Source organism: Eurosta solidaginis, chromosome 4 (assembly GCF_040869045.1).
Source record: "Eurosta solidaginis isolate ZX-2024a chromosome 4, ASM4086904v1, whole genome shotgun sequence".
In the NCBI taxonomy this organism is placed as follows: domain Eukaryota; kingdom Metazoa; phylum Arthropoda; class Insecta; order Diptera; family Tephritidae; genus Eurosta; species Eurosta solidaginis.
In genome coordinates this window covers 203,792,975-203,815,206 of record NC_090322.1, presented here as the reverse complement: position 1 = coordinate 203,815,206, position 22,232 = coordinate 203,792,975, and the positions used below count along the sequence as shown (strand labels likewise).

General features: G+C 37.7%; 3 protein-coding genes across 6 annotated transcripts in view; 2 read left to right on the top strand and 1 right to left on the bottom strand.

The window, feature by feature from the left end:
* Window positions 1–22,232, bottom strand: part of Ubr1 (Ubr1 ubiquitin ligase) — a 157,549-nt gene that overhangs the window by 119,873 nt on the left and 15,444 nt on the right. The window lies entirely within an intron of this gene.
* Window positions 1–22,232, top strand: part of LOC137250909 (fatty acid hydroxylase domain-containing protein 2) — a 56,936-nt gene that overhangs the window by 27,024 nt on the left and 7,680 nt on the right. For 3 of the 4 annotated variants that reach the window (XM_067784612.1, XM_067784611.1, XM_067784615.1), the window contains 4 exons: window positions 5,277–5,452; window positions 9,719–10,173; window positions 10,243–10,484; window positions 11,409–11,508. In XM_067784612.1, the coding sequence (XP_067640713.1) occupies window positions 5,277–5,452; window positions 9,719–10,173; window positions 10,243–10,393 (782 nt within the window). In that variant the 3' untranslated portion in view covers window positions 10,394–10,484; window positions 11,409–11,508. Of the gene's footprint in view, window positions 1–5,276; window positions 5,453–9,718; window positions 10,174–10,242; window positions 10,485–11,408; window positions 11,509–22,232 lie in introns of those variants that run through there. The other variant, XM_067784614.1, reaches the window with a different exon arrangement.
* LOC137250912 (band 7 protein AGAP004871-like) overlaps window positions 10,307–22,232 on the top strand; it is a 104,854-nt gene continuing 92,928 nt past the window's right edge. The window contains exon 1 of the mRNA XM_067784631.1: window positions 10,307–10,428. The gene's annotated coding sequence lies outside the window, so the exon portion shown is untranslated. The remainder of the gene's footprint in view (window positions 10,429–22,232) is intronic.

Genomic DNA, 22,232 nt, shown 5'->3' with positions numbered 1-22,232 from the left:
GTTGCCAAAAGTAAAATATTGCATGCAAATAACTAATAATAAAATTTTACTTTGGCAACTCTGATAAAATGCAACAGCCCTGCAAAAATTGTTGGATTACGTGTTCCATTTTTTTCATGTTGGAGTACTCTAACAATACTCCTTTGCAATGCGTTTGCAGACCACCATCAGCCGATCGAACAGAGTTTCCAAAAGTAAAATATTGCATACAAATAACTGATAATAAAATTTACTATGGTAACTCTGATAAAATGCAATCGCGCAACTGGTTTTATGTATACATACTATAGAGAAATATTCCATTTGAAAACCAAATCGGTTTAATTCCCATTTTGCACGGTTAATATTAAACATATATACGACATTTAATTCAAAAATATATTACTATAACATAATATTTACATATATCTACCAAATAAAATACAAATACATACTACCTACACCCGAAGACAGACATACATATAGTTAAAAAGCCAACCACCAAAATTGCAGATATTTAAAGCTCGCGTAGTAGTACTTTGGCATATGATCCTCTGTGGGTGCTCCATGGAGTACTACAGTGAAAGTACTTTGGAAAGTACTCTCACGTATGTACTCTATGGAATACTCACAAACAAAGCGAGAGTGGGATCACCTACTCCTCTCCTAGGACATCGCAATGTTAATTGGAGCACATTTTTTGTATGAATACAGATTAGTTTTGGAACACTCCTATACTCCTAAAGGAGTATTCCTTATATAATTTATGGAGTACTCGCGTTTTTTGAAGGGAGTGCACTGGTTTTATGTATACATACATATTATATTAGTTTCTTTATTCACGTATGCGTATGCGTATTATATTAGTTTCTTTATTCACGCAAATGCTAAATAACATAAGAATATTCGTAGTATAAAATATAAAAGTTGTATTGCCCCTCTTCATTTACTTTCATTTTAAATTAAATTCACTTCGATAATTCTTTCCGACACAATTCCTCTTTAGTACTTTGGCATATGATCCTCTGTGGGTGCTCCATGGAGTACTACAGTGAAAGTACTTTGGAAAGTATTCTCACGTATGTACTCTATGGAATACTCACAAACAAAGCGAGAGAGTCCTCTCCTAGGACATCCCAATGTTAATTGGAGCACATTTTTTGTATGAATACAGATTAGATTTGGAGCAGTCCTATACTCCCAAAGGAGTATTCCTTACATTATTTATTTTTTTTTTTATTTTTTATTTATAGAGTACTCGCGTTTTTTGAAGGGTATCCTCGCTTAGATAATGCTTAGGAGACCCATCTAGCGGCAGTGGTTAAATAACTACCATAACAGCACAGGGTGTACCGAAAAGCGGAGACACAACCCTTTGATGGCCATAGGGTATAACATATAGCTGAATCAGTTGCGATGAATTGTGGACACTTATAGAATACATAGAATTAGTGTAGAGGGTGAAACAAAAACACATATTTCAGTTACATCTGAGTATAATGCGTATTGAATTTTAGTAGGACAAATTTTATGCGCAGCAATTTCAGAGGTGTATTTAAAGTTTGTCGCTTAGCAGTCCATATAAAGTTTAAGCGTAAACGTATATTGAAGTAAAAAAACACAGCTATTGCGACGAATATTAGTAACACTAAGTGATACTCACATCACTAATCTGATACAACGTAAATAAAGCCACAACAACAATAAACCAAGCTGCCACACTTGTATGTACGTAAACAATTTAATGATCATGTACACACATACATACAAGCAGCAGAGAGATACTCACAAACGTATGTCATCATCAGCTACTACTTCGCTCACATATACACACGCATATGGTTACACACTACAAATGCACGCGCGTATGGCTGGTGACTAGGTAGAAGATTCTAGAAGAAGAAACGTCTAGACATTTGGGACGAGAGTATAAAAGCAGCAGAAGCTGAGTAGTCCGTAATCAGTTTGATTTAAGCACGCTATGGGTTGCGAAGACAACAAAATTGGTGGAGAGAAATGAAACACCGCAGACAATGGCGAACACAGACTTGAACATGATATTAGCTCTAATATCTGCACAAACGTCGACTGTAACATCCAAGATGGAAACTCAACTGGAAGAACAGAAAACATATATGGCATCCCAACTGGAATCGCAGGAGACACGCATAACATCGAAGATTGAAGCACAAGAAACGCGTATTTCAGAAATGTTGGCACAAATAACATCCAGGATTGAAACACAGGAGGCACGTATATCCGAAATTTCGGGACAAATTTCAGCACTGGTATCATCGCAGATCTCTGCACAACTGGAAGCCCGTATGGACGAAAAACTAATGCAGTTTGAAAACAAAATCGAGGCTGAGGTCGATGATTTAAAAGGTCGTATACAGGAGCTGCAACTAAAACGCCCAGTTGTTTCAGCAAGCAATACGAAGGTAAAAACTCCAACTTTTGACGGCTCTGTTCGTTTCCAGGTGTTTAAGATTCAGTTTGAGAAGACCGCAGCAGTGAACAACTGGAGTGCTGAAGATAAAGTTGCTGCACCATTCGTGGTATTGAAAGGATCTGCTGCTGAAATCCTTCAGACTATTCCCGAGGGAGAACGGAACAACTACGAAATATTGATGAGCGCTCTAGAGAGGCGATACGGAAGCGAACACAGAAAGCAGATGTACCAAATAGAGTTGCAAAACCGCTACCAAAAAGCATTAAAAGGAACGCAGCAGATAAGCGAGGGTGCCGTCAAATGCTTTAAATGTGAAAAGCCAGCACATTGCACGTTATTGCAGTACCAACCCTAACAGTTCCAACTTGGCTGGTCGTAAACGCAAAGCTGGAGGAGATATGCAAGAGCGAGTCAGATGTACCTTGCCCCAGCTATTGGATGTCCTGTGATATCTGTCTCGCATATTGGAAGAATTCGAGCAGTCTTACCGTCAGAGGAAATGTGGATGGCAAGGAGCGTTTACTGACTGTAGATACGGGCGCATCTCATTCCTTAATCCGATCTGATTTGGTCAACAGGAGAGTAAAGCCATTACATGGAGCAAGGTTGCGTACGGTCACTGGCGAGTATAACCAAGTCCAAGGAGAAGTGGTACGAGAGGTCTTAATTGGAAAGGTCACGATTCTACACAAATTCCTTGTGGAAGAGATTGTTGATAAAGTCATATTGGGAGTGGACTTCTTAGTTGACCATAACATCAGGATCGATATGCAGAGAAGGATTGTGCGTTATAAGAACCAGGATATGCCACTTAACTTCAGTTTGGAGTAATGGTTCAGCAGTAAGAGAGTGCTGGTGGAGGAGATTGAACAGAGACCACAAAAGTCAAAGAAAGTAAATCGGGCAAAGGTTGATGGAATGAATGGGCCAAACATATCAAAACACAAGGTACCCGCGAGAAAAACACTGGCATTGACAAACCCTAATGGATGCACTAAAACAAACGACAGAAAGAATGAAAAGGTGGTTTCAAGCCAGGGGCACTACTGCTGTGAAACGTCGGAACGATACTGATTATGCGAAGCCAATCCGTCAAGCGCAAGCTCTATGAAGTAGTTCATTGGCCAAACAACAGTCTGAGGGAACGGTCCAGGATAATGAGTAGTAGGATGAAACACAGGTACGACAAGAACAATAATTCGGAAGGTTTCTTGGAGGGATATTTGGTACTGCTATACAACCCTCACCGGCGGAAAGGTTTTCCATCCAAATTTGGTGCAGTTGGGGAGGCCCGTGCAGAGTTGTGAAGAGGATCAGTGATGCCATTTACCGCATACAAACAATTGGGAAACCACGAAATAGAAGGGTGGTTCATTTGGAGAGGCTAGCAGCGGTTATATCGAGAGATTTATCTGATCGGGACGATCAGACTTAGGTGGAGGGCAGTGTGACGAATATTAGTAACACTAAGTGATACTCACATCACAAATCTGATACTATGTAAATAAAGCCACAACAACAATAAAGCAAGCTGCCACACCTGTATGTACGTAAACAATTTAATCATCATGTACACACTAACATACAAGCAGCAGAGAAATACTCTCAAACGCATGTCATCATCAACCATACACACCCATATGGTTACACACTACAAATGCACACGCGTATGTCTGGTGACCAGGTAGAGGATTCTAGAAGAAGAAACGTCTAGACATTTGGGCAGAGAGTATAAAAGCAGCAGAAGCTGAGTAGTACGAAATCAGTTTGATTTAAGCACGCTATTGGTTGCGAAGTATAAGTGTTATTGTGAAGTACTATCAAAGTAGTCTAATAAAGACCATTTTGCATTATTGAATATTGGAGTTACTTATTCAACAATTTAGCGATACGAACATTTTTAATTTTCAACTAAAATGTTTTTCAAGGAGTTTCATTCCATTTCGGTTATGAACAGTTCAATCATCATCATTAGTTGGCGCTTAATCGCCTAAGCTATTTTGGTCGTTTCGTAGCAATTCAAGCCAGCTATCTCTGTTTCGCAATAGCTGATGCCAGTTGGGAGCACCAAGGTCGGTTAAGTCTTCCTCTACCCCCTCTCTCAATTCAGTGGATGTCTGCCCCTCATACGGCTCACCATTATCCAGCGGTCGGCATTACGGCCAGGACCGTACATCTTCCGAAGAACTATACTCTCAAGATATCCTAGATCCATCTTATTTTCTCTCGACAGCGTCCATAATTCCGAACTATACATCAGGACAGGTATGATGAGCGACTTCTGGAGCGTGGTTTTTGTTCGTCGAGAGAGCGCTTAACATTTCAATTGCCTACTCAGTTCAAAGTAGCACTTGCTGGCAAGAGTTATTATCCGTTTGACATTGTTTTCGCTGTTAATGTTGGTTCCCAGATAGACGAAGTACTTCACAGTCTCACATATGCATATATCCGTCGACAGTTGCATAGTTCGTCTGGTCCTCATTTACCGCAATACCCACTGTCCAAAGTCCTTTGAATAATCCGGATGTAATCCGGAGTAATTGATTGTCTCCGATTTAAGAATATATGTAGGTCGTTGTTCGCAATACAAAAGCTTTATACGTCTCCGTCCACGTCAGTGTGTTGACTCTATACACTTAAAAACCCTGCAACTGCGGCCGCCGTGGTGTGGTGGTAGCGTGCTCCGCCTACCACACCGAAGATGCTGGGTCCAGGATATAATAGTAGGAAACAATTATATAAAGTTATTGGGGTTGGTCTTAAATAAGGTGCAGGTGTCATCTCTCTATACGGGCAGTTTAAAATAATAATCATCCATTAAACATTATTACTACTTTCGTTGCAGGCGATGATCCCTTCATGCTTTGGGTGTTTGGTAGCACCATATTCTCAATGATCGTCTACTGGTTTGTTGGCGGTATTTACACTTTTATGGATTTAACAAACCGTCCAGAATTTTTGCGTAAATATAAAATCCAGCCGGGAACCAATGAACCCGTAGAAATCGAACGTTTATTAAAGGTAAATGTGTGGTTAAATTCTTGTATTAAGAGGAGTGTTATTGATGTTGATGGTCCTTTGTCGGATATAGATCCGGTGACAAGTACAATTAAGGTACTATCCCCACCATCTCGGTAAAGATTTGTTATGGCCATTTTGAACCTTTTAGGCCATTCTGTTCAGGCTCTAGTTCCATGAAGAACTTGAGATCGCTAGAAACTCGCCTGCTTGGGTTGCGGAAGCTGTGAAGCCATAAAGATTAGAATTGCGCTTATGAACTTCTTGAATCCCAGATAAAATAAAATGAGGAGTGTGTTGAAGGGGCCATTCCTTCTATCGAGATTAATGTTAAACAAATGATATATGACGGTTGAATCTATATACAGAGTGTTTTTGCAGTTATTTACTACTGCAACAACATTTGATTCTGATAAATGTACCATAAACATGAAAGAATGAGATAGTGCAGAGGCCACACCATCCTAGTTAATAGAAGAGAAAGAGGTAAAGCCTCTGCTGTGCTGGAAAGGATCAGTAGAAGAGGATTTGCTCCCCATTGGCCAGTTATAGAAAAAAGAGGGTGACTGGCGAACTTTTATGAACTGAGCTATCGTAGACAGTTACTAAGCAGGCAAGGAAGAAACATAATCCTGGCCGGGGATTTCAGCTGCGCTAGCTCCCCAGGTTAGATAGTTTTGAGGCAAAAAAAAAAATCGCTTAAACTGAGCTACACATAACCAGCTCTTAACTCCTTTTAAAATTAACTAGGATTCTCAAAAACGCCAGTCGGTGTTGCTGGACGCAGCCTAGTCTGCGTCTGGGCATGGGCTATTCTTATATACTGTTGTTTCATCCCCAGCAGAACAGATTATTAATATCGCATGAATGCTTCCCTGCAAAAACTGTTGGATTACGTGTTCCTTTTTCTTCATGTTGGAGTACTCTAACAATACTCCTTTGCAATGCGTTTGCGGACCACCATCAGCCGATCATTGCTCGTTTTTAACGATCGTGATCACGACACGATGACGATCGAACAGAGTTGCCAAAAGTAAAATATTGCATGCAAATAACTGATAATAAAATTTTACCATGGCAACTCTGATAAAATGCAACCGCGCACTGGTTTTATGTACACATACTATAGTATGTATAGAGAATATTAGTTTCTTTATTCACGCAAATGCTAAATAACATAAGAATATTCGTAGTATAAAATATAAAAGTTGTATTACCCCTCTTCATTTACTATCATTTTAAATTCAATTCACTTCGATAATTCTTTCCAACACAATGCCTCTTTATTACTTTGGCATATGATCCTCTGTGGGTGCTCCATGGAGTACTACAGTGAAAGTACTTTGGAAAGTACTCTCACGTATGTACTCTATGGAATACTCACAAACAAAGCGAGAGTGGGATGACCTACTCCTCTCCTATGACATCGCAATGTTAATTGGAGCACATTTTTTGTATGAATACAGATTAGTTTTGGAACACTCCTATACTCCTAAAGGAGTATACCTTACACTATTTATGGAGTACTCGCGTTTTTTGAAGGGTTCTCATACTATATGGTGGGAGTTCGTCCCGTGAACTTGTTTACGGATGGGTCGAAACTGTGAAAGCTGTTTGATGGTGGGTTGCAGTCTGTCAAAAACTCAAAGATAAATTTAGGTTGCCGGCTTAAGCTGGAGTCATTGGTGCCGTTTGTCGTATCGCTGTAGTCGTATCCCTAACGTAATCAGCTGTTTATCGTTACGACGGTAAACCAAACCCCAATTGGTTGGCTACGATACGGTTACGACCTTAGCGGCACCAATAATCGATTGCATTGATTCTCATAAGGTTGGTCGAATCAGCTGTTAAAAGGTTACCGATACGGTTACCGATAAAGCACCAATGTCTCCAGCTTTATGTGATGGATGTGTCACTATCCAGAGATCGTACAGTAAGGAAATTCAATATTTATTTTAAGCTCTTAGCTCCAGTCGAGCGATTTTTAATTTTTGTTGAACTTTGGAAAATGTGTAAAAAAGATTCTCTGTGTGGCTCTCCTCCGAAGTCCTAATAGAAATTCATAGGCCGGTATTCATAGTCGCTGACTAAAATACTCTTTAGTTAAAATCTTGCCTAAATTAAAAACGGGATTTAAAATGTTGGTCTGTCATAGACATTTAAACACAGTTTTCAGCTAAAATAAGCATGGCCAGGGTATCCGCATGAAAAAAAGGTATTGATTAGCGCTATGAAAAAATTTTTTAGAAATTTTAAAAGTTGACCCTGTTCCTTACAACCGTGGTTACTTGACTCCACGTATAAAAAATGGTAATTTTTTACTTGACAAAAACTCTTACAATAGCACAAAAATTATCAAGGGAGTACCTGAAAACGCGTTTTGATCATAATTCGGTGGCGGATAATTATCATTCAATTCTATTTAAAAGTTATTAGCAAACGTTTTGTAAAAATTCGCTGTTTTTTATCAGCCGTCAATTTAAAATTGAGTGCACAATCTTTCAATTGAACATGAACATACTTATTGAAAGAAAATTTACTTAATTTCGTTCTTAAAAAATTATTAAAATCTCGCAACATAAATAAAGCAAAGGAAGCAACAAGTCAATCCACTATAGTTTGTAAGAATGTTGTAAAGAAAAGTTGTTTTCATTAAGACAGATGTGACGGCCAAAATGATGCAAACCTTAAATGTTAGGTGGCCCTAACCGTTGAAGCCGTTTAATTCAATAAACCCGAAACCGAGGGATATCTCTAACCTCGATACTAATAAGTATGCAGGACTTTCAATGATAATCAGGTTAAATCAAATTTAGGTTTGTATTAGCAAAGTCAGCCTAAATAAAGGGAGCTTAGATTAGTTTTCCATAGGAAAGAATTGACCTAGCATGTTCAGGCATTGTACATGGACCTGCAAAGTGTAATTCCCTTTTACATTAGAAAATCATTGAACTCAAGTCGATCATGACATAGACTAAGAGGGTGATAAAGGGGCAGCGCCCGTACCAAGCAGTTCTTAAAATTAATAATTCTTGTTGTATTCCGTGTTTTATTTCACGCTTTCTTTGAAGAGGAATTGGCAAATGTAAAGGGGAATAGAAGACAAAAAAGGAAATGCCAGCAGAATTGATTTATGTAATGTCATTCAATAATTAGAAGTCGGAAATAAGAATTTGTTCTTTTCTTAGTAGATATTCACAAAAACCGAATAATTACCCTCATACGGCTGCGAAACTGGTGAAAATTGTACAACAATATCACCAAAATTACATCAACAACATGGAAGTCTCAAACTTTTTTTTGCAAAAATATCTTTACAGTCATTTGACACCTCTCTCGAAATTTTGTGACATGTATTAAAAATCGACGCCTGTGGTAAATAATTCCTTCCATTGAATATTTATTTCTAAATTTAATGCCAAAATCAGTATAGGATGCTACTTTTTCCTCAAAAGATACTAAAATGTCAAAACTCACAAATCTCTTTGAATGCGGAATAGTCTTAATTAAAGATTTCCCATATGTGGAGCCAAGTAACCACCGCACATTTTAAGATTGTGTAATTTTCGTCACAAACATATTAATACGTATTCTAGGTATCATAAATTAACTCCTGACGTATATTTGCTTGTCGGGGAAGCCTTTTTTCACTTCCATTTAAGTTCATGGCATTTAAATAGCAAATTGTTTAATTTCTCGCAAATGTTGACAGCAGACGCAACTTAAAACCTATTTTAAAAAATTTAAAATACTTTTTTAGAGATAAAATAGTGTTTAAGTGGACTATAACAGACTTAAAATGATATTTAATTTAGAACCATGTTTCAACCAATAAAACTCTATTTTATTTTGACTATGTTTACGGGCCATAATATTTTAAGCTGCGGTCATTGGTGCCGTTTGCCGTATCGCTATAGTCGTATCCCTAACGTAATAGCTGTTTATCGTTATGACGGTAAACGAAAAACCAATTGGTTGGCTACGACCTTAGCGGCACCAATAATCCATTGCATTGATTCGCATAAGGTTGGTCGAATCAGCTGTTATAAGGTTAGCGTTACGGTTACCGATAAAGCGCCAATGTGTGCAGCTTTATCCCCACTCTCCTTATACGGTACTAGTATGTAGTAACTCCACCTAAACTATCCACCGTCACAAATGGATTCATATGTTCAATGACCTATTATAATAATATTATAATAATTATTTATGCATAATTTCATTCAATGTGTCACATGTTTAATAAGTTCCTTTTTTCGTATTTCCTAGGTTATTTGGCGCGTTATTAGCAATCAACTGTTTATAGGCATCCCATTCGCTTTTCTTAGCTATAAGCTAATGACTTTGCGTGGCCTCAGTTCAATACACGAATTGCCCACATTTCATTGGGTCTGTGTTGAACTCACGGTATGCATTCTGATGGAGGAACTTGGTTTTTACTATTCACATCGTTTATTGCATAAAAAACATATTTATAAATTTATACATAAACAACATCACGAGTGGACAGCACCAATAGCGGTAACTGCAATTTATTGCCATCCCATCGAGCATATATTCAGCAATTTATTGCCACCGTTCTTGGGTGTATTCCTAATGAATACCCATGTAGCTACAGCTTGGATGTGGTTTGCTCTCGCTATTCTATCAACATTGAATGCTCATTCCGGCTATCACTTGCCTTTCTTTCCCAGCCCTGAGGCGCATGATTTCCATCATTTAAAGTAAGAAGGAGACACGAATATTTCAGGTGAAAAACTCGAGTTTTACCGTTTTTTTTTCTTTGAATTTAGATTTAATAACTGTTTTGGTGTATTGGGCGTTTTGGATCGTCTTCACGGCACTGATTTATTATTTCGTGCTACCAAATCTTATACGCGCCATATCATGATGTTGAGTTTTGTGCCGCCACGTGATGCCTTTCCCGATTCGTCAACTAAGTAAATTTTGTATGGTCTAATTTGTTATCAGTACATTGAGTAAGTGATTGAAATTGTTTTGCAATACTTATAGATTTAAGTTGGAATTTATAATTCACACCAATTCTAAATATTCTCGCGGAATTTTGTTCTCGCGGATTTTTTTATTCCCGCGGAAAAATTCCTCCAATTCTGTTCTCCTAGGGAGAACAATAATTGGGGAATAGGAATTTCGAATTTTCGAAGTCAGCTGTTTTGTCAATTGAAACTTCGTTGCACATTTCTTATTTTGTTTAAAAAATTCAAAAGTTTAATTATTGTTGCAAATTTGTTGGAAATTAAGAAATAAAATATAAACATTGCACAGTATTTATTGCATTTCATGTGGTATTCACTGAAATGAGTAATGAATTGGTGCCACAGCAACATCAACAGCGGAACATAAGAAGAAGACGGCCGCATAACACAAATCTGCCGGAGTTGCCTGCTTTCATTCAGCAAAGCAATTTTCTGGCGGCCAAGTTGAGTTGAATTCGTCCTTCATCATATGCCAAAATCTATTTAAGCCTTATTAAAAAATCCTTGCGCAATTTCTGGATGGCTGCATCAAATTTGTATACTAAGAGCTCTACCGTTGCTTATGATATACTTTTCAACTTAAAATAAAGAATATTGTGGTTGTAGTTGTTGTTGTATTAGAAGTGATAATATTTTGGTAGAATATAAATACATCTTTTAGCACAAATTTGTACAAATAAGTGTTCTTTCTTAAAATAACCAATTTCCTTTAACTATTTTGTTGCATTCCCTTTAATTTAACAAGTGAAAAAACCCCTATGAAATGGCAGAGAAATCTCCCTCTCCCTCACATTCATAATACCTACTTTTCTCCCATAACCGGTTTCCGCTTTTTCGAACATTGTTCAGAATAGGAGGAAAGGGAGAAGTGAAAAAACCCACAAGGAATTTTTATTTAGAATACGAGGAATGGGAGAAGGGAGAAAACTCGCACGGAATTTTCGTTTAGAATTGGGCTGATTATGTATATGTGATATGAATATATGTATGTATGTACGTTAAAATGTAAAGCTAGGATATTTAATAATAATCCGATATTCTTGTTGTTTGCTTATCTACCAATGTATGTATGTACATTAGAGCGGGTCAAATTTTTTTCCATGAGAAGTATAGCAAAATCGTTGTTGTTGTTGTTGTAGCAGTGCTTCGCCCCACCTAACAGCTGCGACCGATCACAAATTGTCATCAATATCCTCTAACGGTAGTCCAAGGAAACTTGCTGTTTCAACAGGGGTGGACCATAAGGAAAGGGGTGTTAGAGGCGTTGGTTCCACATTACAATTAAAGAGATGGTTGGTGTCATGTGGGGGGCACATTGCAAGCGGGACATACATTTTGTATGTCGGGGTTGATTCTGGATAGGTAAGAGTTTAACCTGTTACAGTATCCAGAACGAAGTTGAGCAAGAGTGACACGCGTTTCCCTGGGGAGTATGCGTTCCTCTTCCGCGAGTTTTGGATACTTTTCTTTGAGTACTGGATTCACCGGGCAATTATCGGCATAAAGGTCCGACGCCTGTTTGTGGAGTTCACCGAGGACCTGCTTGTGTTTTTTCGCTTCATATGGCTGGGTTCTCAGGTGCCGTATTTCCTCAAAATGCTTACGGAGATGATTCCTTGAGCCCCTAGGCGGTGCTGGTTCACCAATCAGATGTCTGTTGGGATGCTCAGGTTTCTGGGTATTCAACAGGAACTGTTTGGTCAGCATCTCATTTCTCTCCCTGATGGGGAGTATTCTCGCCTCATTATGCAGATGGTGTTATGCCCCCAGAAGACAGCCCGTGGCAATTCTGAGAGCAGTATTTTGGCAGGCCTGTAGCTTCTTCCACTGGGTAATTTTTAGGCTTGGCGACCATATGGGTGACGCGTAGCACGTAATCGGCTGACTAATTGCTTTGTATGTAGTCATGAGCGTTTCTTTATCTTTTCCCCAGGTACTGCCAGCGAGGGATTTGAGGATTTTTTCACGGCTCTGAATTCTCGGAACAATTGCGGCTGCGTGCTCACCAAAATGTAGATCCTGATCAAACGTCACACCCAAGATTTTGGGGTGTAGGACAGTCGGTAGCGTAGTGCCATCGACGTGGATGTTCAAAATGGTCGACATTTGGGACGTCCATGTTGTAAATAAGGTCGCGGAAGATTTAGTCGGTGATAATGCCAGGTTTCGCGAGGCGAAAAAACTGGAGAGATCAGGGAGGTAGCCGTTTATTTTATTGCATAGCTCATCGATCTGTGGGCCTGGGCCTGTGGCCATTATTGTGCAGTCATCGGCGTAGGAAACGATTGTGACACCTTCCGGTGGTGAAGGTAGCTTAGATATGTAGAAATTAAACAAAAGTGGGGATAGGACACCACCCTGCGGCACCCCTTGTTTAATTCTCCTTGGTTTGATGTTTCGTTTCTAAATTGCACCGATGCCTGCCGACCACCCCGTGCCTAGCGCGGTGGAAGTGCTATGGAGTTTTCTGAAGCCATGCTGATGAGAGGCTAGCTGCAAATTTGCTTGGAAATAAGGAAGCAAAATGGCTTCAAGCGTCTTTGCTACTGGCGATAGGAGAGATATCGGACGATACGACTTTCCTATGTTAGCTGGTTTACCAGGTTTTAGTAGCGGGACCACCTTGGCAATTTTCCATTTCTCGGGTATGACAAAGGTGGAAAGAGACAGGTTGAAGACATGCGGTAAATATTTGAAACCCTCTTTCTGTAGGCTTTTAAGTATCGGCATGGCTATGCCGTCTGGGCCCACTGCTTTGGATGGTTTAGCGCGACCAATGGCGTCCTCAACATCTTTAGCGGTGATGGTGATTGGTGACGCGCTGAATTTGTGTTTGTGTGCGTGTCTGTTGGCCCTCCGTCTATCTTTGTCGACCATAGAATGCATTATATATTGTCGGCAGAAAGCGCTCGCGCATTTTTTCGCATCCGACAGCACTTTGTCGCCAAAGATGATGGAAACTTTGTCTTTGTGCTTAGTCGGATTCGATAGGGACTTTACGGTGGACCAAAGTTTACCCACACCGGTAGAGAGGTTACAACCTCTTAGGTGCTACTCCCATTTCGTCCGCTTGTGTTCATCCACAAGCAATCTGATGCGTTGGTTTATATCCCTTATTTGGGGGTCGCCTGGATCAAGTTGTCTTATAAGGTCACGTTCTCTCGCTAAGTTTGCGGCCTCCGCCGGGAAGTGGGGCCGGATTTCAGGAATTCTCCTGGCAGGAATGAAACGTGCCGAGGCGGATTCAATGACCTTGGGGAAGGCACGCTCCCCTTGGCGCTCAGTCGGGATAGGGAGGGCAGCAAAGAGGTTGTCTGTAAAATATTTATATTCTTCCCACTTTCCTTTTTTGAAGTTTATGAACCCCCCCCCCCCCCCCCTCATAACAAAATCGTAATCTTTTATGATTCTAAGAAAAAATGCTGAAGACACCATAGCTCTAAGTCCGATTTCTAGTCCCCCATTTTGACATATGAATGTAGGGTTTGGCCAAAAAATCTTCATAGCTTCTGCTAGAATTATAGGAAAAATATCATATTGGGCTTACTTTAAAGGTATTTTATGTACATTTCAGAATCTGTATTAATATCTATAGTGTTTTAGAACTTTAGTAGAGATATCAGGCTTAAATTATGAGAAATTAGCCTAAAATGAACTTTTAACTACTATATTATCATTTTTAACAAATTTCTTATGGAAAATTTGTTTTTTTACAGCCTTTTGTATTTAAATTTAAAGTGGATGAACCAAATCCTTTTACATCATCTGAATCCACTTTATCACATATACTTGAACGCGATATTATTGCATTTGGTTTGTCAGGTGAATTAAATAATCTGAATTTACCATCTAGTCGTGACATTTTAAGATTTTATTTTATTTTTTATGTGATCATGCTAAAATTCAAAGTAAAATGTTTTCGCATAAAAATTTAACTCCTCATGTAATTGATAAATTCGTTGTAATTTGGAATAACTTGAATATTTAAATAATTGATAGACGTAGTATTCTAAGAAACTAAATGTTTAATTGAAAAATATCATGAAATATGAGAAATTTCATACAAATATGGTAAAATAACCCCATTTAGTTGTTCTAAAGGAACCTAATGCTGAATTACTTGGATATGTTAATTTGGGTGAAGAAGAAAATGCAAAACACAAATTAAAAAATTTAAATGAATTCTTCAATAGCAAAAAACTGTCAATAGATCAATTAATTGGCATATGCGGCGATGGAGAACCAGCTAATACTGGAATAGAAAATGGTGTTATCAGACTTTTTTTAAAGCATTTAAATAGACCACTGCACTGGTTTATATGTTTGCTTCATTTCAATGAATTACCATTTGGTCATTTATACAGAGCATTGGATAAAACAGTCACGAGTGGACCAAAAGCAGCAAGTGGAAATGTATACAAAGACATTCAAGACTGTGAAAATTTTCAGGTATACATTTGTTAAAATTATTTTAGAATATTTTTTCAATCAAATTAAAATAGGAAAATTATACTAATTTTAAACAATAATAACATACCATTACATTTATTTTGAAAAACACGTTAAAATGGTCAATTCTAAGTAAAAATAATAATTTTTTAAATAAATTACATTAAAATTATAAAAATCGTGTTTTTTTTTTTTTTGCTTATTACTCGAAAATATAGTTTTTTTGAAAATTAGTTCCTACTAAAACGAATTCGAAAAAAGAAAAACTGTCTGAATGAAAGTTGTAGAGAAAAAAGTTTTCCAAAAGAAATTTGTTAAAAATGATAGCATAGTAGTTAAAAGTTCATTTTAAGCTAATTTCTCATCATTTAAGCCTGATATCTCTACTAAAATTCAAAAACACTATAGATATTAATACAGATTCTGAAATGTACGTAAAATAACTTTAATATAAGCCCAATATGATATTTTTCCTATAATTCTATCTGAAGCTATGAAGATTTTTTGCCAAACCCTACATTCATATTGCAAAATGTCTATTTTGCAAAAGGCGAAATCGGACTTAGAGCTATGGTGTCTTCAGCAATTTTTCTTAGAATCATCTGTAGATTACGTTTTTGCTATTTTCCTGATGAAAAAAAATCCATCCATACAATTCGACCCGCTCTAATGTACATATATGACATGAAAACGAGTAAAGTTTAACGAGCACAAAGGGATGCTAAGCTGGTCATTGCTCTCAACTTTACCACCCCAAAAGTTAACTGAAATCTCCGATTAATATCGATTCGGTAGTTAATCCGGACTAAACCCTGCCATAATTAATACATGTCCCGCATATCGAGCGTTCCTACAAGATAGAAGCCTGGAGTTCAGCTGTTGCTGTTGTTGTTGTAGCGGTAGAAGAGTCCTCTTCAACTTTCGGGTCAACTCACCTTTCTTATATGTTCTTCAAAGGTGTTTGAAGCTGAATTTGGAGGAAAGTAGAAGATTGATAGTGAAGGATATACAAAAAACTAGTACGATGAGGAATATCCCTGCAATCTGCGCCAACTATCGTGGAATCAGCCTTCTTGGTATCGCATGTAAGGTGCTGTCAAGCGTTTTTGCGGAAAAATAAAGTCCACCGTGAATCGGCTGATTGGACCTTATCAGTGCGGCTTCAGATCTGATAAATTTACCATCAACCAGATTTTCATTATGCGCCAAATCTTGAAAAAATGGTTTCGACAGCACGAAAAAAGTCTCCCTATATGCCTATGCTATGCCTAAATTTGGTTTCTCTGCTAAACTTATACTGTTTTGCAAAAGATATTGAGCAACACCGTCAGTTCAGTCAGAATTGGGAAGGACCTCTCCGAGCCGTTCGAAACTTAACGAGCTTTCAGACAGGGTGACCCCTATCGTGCATTTTCTTTAATTTGATGCTGGAGAAAATTCAAGCTACAGAACTTAATCGCTTTGGAACAATAGCCGTGTTTTTATTTACACGTAAACGTCTATACGCTTAAACTTTATATGGACTCCTAAGCGTCAAACTTTAAATACACCTCTGAAATTGCTGCGCATAAAATGTGTACTACTAAATTTCAATACGCATTATACTCAGATGTAACTGAAATATGTGTTTTTGTTTCACCCACTAATTCTATGTATTCTGTGTGTCCACAATTCATCGCAACTGATTTAGTTATATGTTATACCCTATGGCCAACAGAGGGTTGTGTCTCCGTTTTTCGGTACACCCTGTGGCTGTAGCTAGTTATTTAACCACGGCCGCTAGATGGGTCTCCTAAGCATTATCTAAGCGAGGATAGGCGTTTTTTTTTTTACGCGCAAACGTAAAAGTTTACGCGTGTATAAAAAAACACGGCTAATATTCTATAAAGGCGTGCAATTACTGACGTAGGCTGATGACATTGATATTATCGACCTGAACAACCACGCCGTAAGTTCTGGTTACTTCAAACTAAAAAAAGAAGCAGAAAAGATGAGTTTGATGGTATATGAGGACAAAACGAAGTAACAATGTCAGTGCATTTGCGTCTTGACAACCACGCTACTGTTACAAGCCATTATTTCAAAATAGTGGACGACTTCGTGTATTTGGAAACCAGCATTAACAAAAACAACATCAGTTTGAAATCAAGCAAATCGGCAAATGAAATCATGCTCTACTAGCAGAGAGACATTTTTAGGAGGAGGACGTACACGAAAAAATCCGATTTTTCGGAGGCCTTTATCGACTTGATAGTTGGTATCGTGCAGGGTTTTTTTCCGATAGCCGATTAAGTCATTGTGAATGATGACTAAGTGTGATATCTTATCTGTCAACTGCCTGACAGGATGTTCAATATGGCTACTTTTTAGCGTTTTGACAGGGAGTTCAATATGGCGGCGCCTATCTTCAGCGGGTGATAGAAAGAGATACAGAATGAGAGAGCGATAGTAAATTACAAATCAGGTGATCCAATCACTTTGGAATTTTGACGTCTATGCAGAAGATATCACACTTAGTTATCATTCACAATGGATTAAGTCAACCGAAAAAAAATTGCGTTAATTATCCATTTATCGGTCTATCCGTCCGGGGAGTCGCCCTCACATGTTTTTATACCCAGTTGTACTTGTACACAGAGTATTATAACTTTGATTGGATAACGGTTGGTTGTACAGGTATAAAATAATCTAGATAGACAGGCGCGCAGCCAGGGGGGCGGTTTGGGGGTTAAATAACACAGCACACACAATATGTACGTATGCACAATAACACATAAATTCGGAAGTTTTTTTTTAAAGCCGGTACATATTCGGCTTTTGCGTCGTTTTGGCGTTTGCGTTGCGCAAACAGCTGACTTTGAACACACACGTCTGGATTACAACCCAACAATCAAAGTGTAATGGCACCACTAACGATATGGCAACGCATATTAAAAGAATGCAATATCGATAGTGGGCTGGCAATGCCGTCATTCCCAATGGAATGACAATAACGGGATAGTGAAAATTTGCAAAAGCCAAATCATTGTGTACTATGTAGTTTGGCAGCTTAAGTAGAGGTTATGTTGCGAATAGAGTGGAAGGCAGTGGACTAGGCAGTCGAATGTCATACAATGAAGGAATGGTGTTCGGAGAATTTCAAAGTTAAAAAAAAAATGATAAAAGCATTAATATAAAGAAAACTATTGGTTTAATAACAACAAAAACGCCATATATATTCTGTATACATAAATTTGTAAGGATTATCTCACTTTAAAATTTGAATTAAATAATCTAAATTTTTTTTTGAAACTGAGTCGAGAACTGTGCGTGTGAATGTGCGAATTTTCACCGATCAGCTGTTAGTTGCGCTACTTGGTAAAATTTACAATAGGGGGACTCATGTAACCGTATAAATGTCTTATAAAGTGTGTAAACGTATAAATTTATCTAGTTTACGCAGGAGCTGTCAATTTTTGTATGAAAAATCATTTACACAATTTGTAAAAATTTACGCGCATATTTCATTGTGTAAACGCGGTAAACTCAAAGGAATGCAACCTTGCAGACATTACAGCAAATCTCCAATATCAGCAAGTAAAGGCGTTTTAGTTTTGATTTTTCACTTGATCTTGGCATTTTTTAATTTGTACAACAATCAAAAAAATTTTTTTGGAAATAATACAGCTGAAAAACAATCAAGTTTATCAAGAGTATTACTAGGTGCGTTCATATAACCGCGTGTGTAAATGGATATAATTTTACACCTTATAAGTTTATATGCTATCATGAGTCCCCCTAATGAGCCAAATGATTAAAGCTGCAGACATTGGTGCTTTATCGGTAACCGTATCGGTAACCTTATAACAGCTGATTCGACCAACCTTAAGCGCCAAATACACGACACGAACATTTCCGCGAACATTCCGCAATCTTGTTCGCAGCTTTGGCCATACACCATACGAACTTTTGGCCGAACATTAGTTCTCTTTCAGACAGCGATGAATACGGACAGCAATTGTGCTGCAGCAATATTGCTCGCTGTGGCAATTAAGCGTAAAAAAGGAGAGAAGATCGCAAAAAAAGAATTTGGTGCAAAGAATGGTTTAAAAAACGAGCAGTTCTTGGACAAAGTGAGCTTATGAAAGAACTGGAATTCACGTCACAAAATGATTTTAAAAATTACGTTCGTATGAGCAAGGCAACATTTGACCAACTTTTACAAAAAATTTTGCCACTCATAACGAAACGGGATACAATAATGAGAGAAGCGATTCCCCCTCATCACCGCCTTGCTTTAACTTTGCGCTTTCTAGCTAGTGGCAATAGCTTTGAAGACTTTAAATTTTTGACAGCAATTGCGCCCCAAACTACTTATTTTTTTTATAACTGTATCCTTTGTGGCATCAGGATCTACTTCTTTTAATTTTTCGATTAAAGTCGCATAATCATTATTCTTTTTAATTCTATTACAATAATCTTTGCTTTTACTTATCACAATGATGGCAAAGATTTATACATTTCAATAAATTCACTCAGAAATTTTTTATTGTCCATTTTACTTTTCCGCGCACGTCTGTTCCGTTCAGAAATTACTACGATTATGGGCTATTTCGCCATACACGCACGAGCAGTTCGCGCAAATGTTCGCCAAAAATTAAAATATTTTGATTTTTGGCGAACATTTGCGCGAACTGGCAAACACCACCATACACGACAGAAAAGGTCGCAGAAACATGACATAACGGGAATGTTCGCGGAAATGTTCGTGTCGTGTATTTGGCGCTTTATGAGAATCAATGCTATCGATTATTGGTGCCGCCAAGGTCGTAACCTTATCGTAGGCAACCAATTGGTTTTTGGTTTACCGTCGTAACGATAAACAGCTGATTACGTTAGGGATACGACTACAGCGATACGACAAACGGCACCAATGACACACGTATTTAAAAAGTAGTATAAAACAATATAAGTTTCTTTCTTTAAAAATAAATTTGTATTTTATACATGTGACTAGTAAACTCAAACGATGTTATCCATACAGTATTTTATTTAAAAAGTGTGAAGGCCACATACAATTTCCTGGGTGTTCGGCCGGGGTGCTTCTGATCCTTGCGAGAGGTGGGCGCACCGGGGTCGATCTTAATGGGAATACGGCGTGTGGAAATAAAAATAGGAGAATACGAGATTTCTCGTTATAATTATATGTTTTATTGGGTAGCTAACAAATATACAGGAAAATATATCACCTTGTGAATATGTGACTATGGCAGAGATCGCTGGCGGCAGATGTGTACGCGTTGGCTGTTGAAATCAAAGAGGCCGGTTGTATAGCAAGCTACAACCGTTGACCCGCAAAATCCTCCGTTTTGGAGGGGAAAGGCACCCACACATCAACCCCGACATGCATATGCATGAGTGCTGACAAAAAACACACATACACGTACATGTACATACATGCACATGCATGTGGCGGTGATGGTGTGGGTGGTTACAAATTAATTCCAGTATCGAGTATCGATTCGCAGGGTTGCATTGGGGGGATCGCAGACAGATGCGGAAAAAGTTAGGCATCCTGCCTAAACACTGGGGGAATAAAAAAACACGTAGTACAAGCAAAAAAATATAACGTGGGTATCGTTGGATCCAATGGAGAGGCGTAAGTTTTTAGATGGCGACCGTGGGCCGTGCCGCAAAAGGGCGGTCACACGCATGAAGTGCGGACTTAAAAGGCGTAACAATTTATATTTGCCGTAGCAAAACAAGTGCCTTTTTAATTTTATTGCAATAAAATTCAAATTCTTTAAAAAATTTCTTAAAAATGTGAAAATTTTAAAATTGTTTAAAAATTCTCTAAAGATACGAAAATTTAAAATTCTTTAAAATATATCTAAAAATTTAAAAATTGAAAAATTACAAAAAAAAATCATAAAAATAAAAAAATAAAAATATACAAAAAAATTAAAAAACATTCAAAAAACCCATACAAAAAACTCAAAAACGTAAAAACCCTACAAAAAAAAATTAAAGATGTGAAAAACTACAAAAAAAAAATATAAAATTTCTAAAACTTACAAAAAAAAAAAAATGCTGAAAAAGCAACTGAATTAACTTATAACTTTTCTATAAAAACTTTTCACGATACAGCAAGGAGGTGTGTGATGTGCAAAACGATACGAATAATACGAAAAGCTAATATATACGGAGGTAATAATCAACGAAATAACTAAAGAACTTTTTCTAAAATAACGCACATATAATCTTAAATAATTTACAAAAACTAATAAAAACAGAATAATCCAATACTACTAAACAAGAAAAAATCGACTTTACTACATAACGGAGATTAAACTGAAAAATTTTACAAATTTACAAAAACGGAGATAACCAACCAATCTAATAAATACCGGAATAATCTACGAAATTATTAATACGAAAATAATATAAAAAAAAACTGAATCTACAAAAGGAGCACTGTACCAAAAATTACATAACGGGCCTAGCTAAATCACGCCATCTCAAGTACAGCTACCCTTCAAAAAACGCGAGTACTCCATAAATAATGTAAGGAATACTCATTGGGAGTATAGGAGTATTCCAAAACTAATCTGTATTCATACAAAAAATGTGCTCCAATTAACATTGCGATGTCCTAGGAGAGGAGTAGGTGATCCCACTCTCGCTTTGTTTGTGGCATTCCATAGAGTACATACGTGAGAGTACTTTCCAAACTACTTTCACTGTAGTAGACCATGGAGCACCCACAGAGGATCATATGCCAAAGTACTAAAGAGGAATTGTGTCGGAAAGACTTATCGGAGTGAATTTAATTTAAAATGAAGGTAAATGAAGAGGGGCAATACGACTTTTATATTTTTTACTACGAATATTGATGTTATTTAGCATTTGCGTGAATAAAGAAACTAACATTTCTCTATACTATAGTATGTATACATAAAACCAGCGCGGTTGCATTGTGTCAGAGTTGCCATAGTAAAATTTTATTATCAGTTATGTGTATGCAATATTTTACTTTTGGCAACTCTGTTCGATCGTCATTGTGTCGTGATCACGGTCGTTAAAAAACGAGCATTGATCGGCTGATGGTGATCCGCAAACGCATTGCAAAGGAGTATTGTTAGAGTACTCCAACATGAAGAAAATGGAACACGTAATCCAACAATTTTTGCAGGGTATATTAACACAGGTACATTTTAAATATACATAAGAGTTTTACATAACGCCGAAAAACAGCAGAGGCAATTACAAGCGGGCCGGCAGCAAATAGCAGCAGTGGTTACTATAGCAGCAGAGGAGGTTATTATTCAGCAGACATTTGGCATCACAGTTGGCAGCTC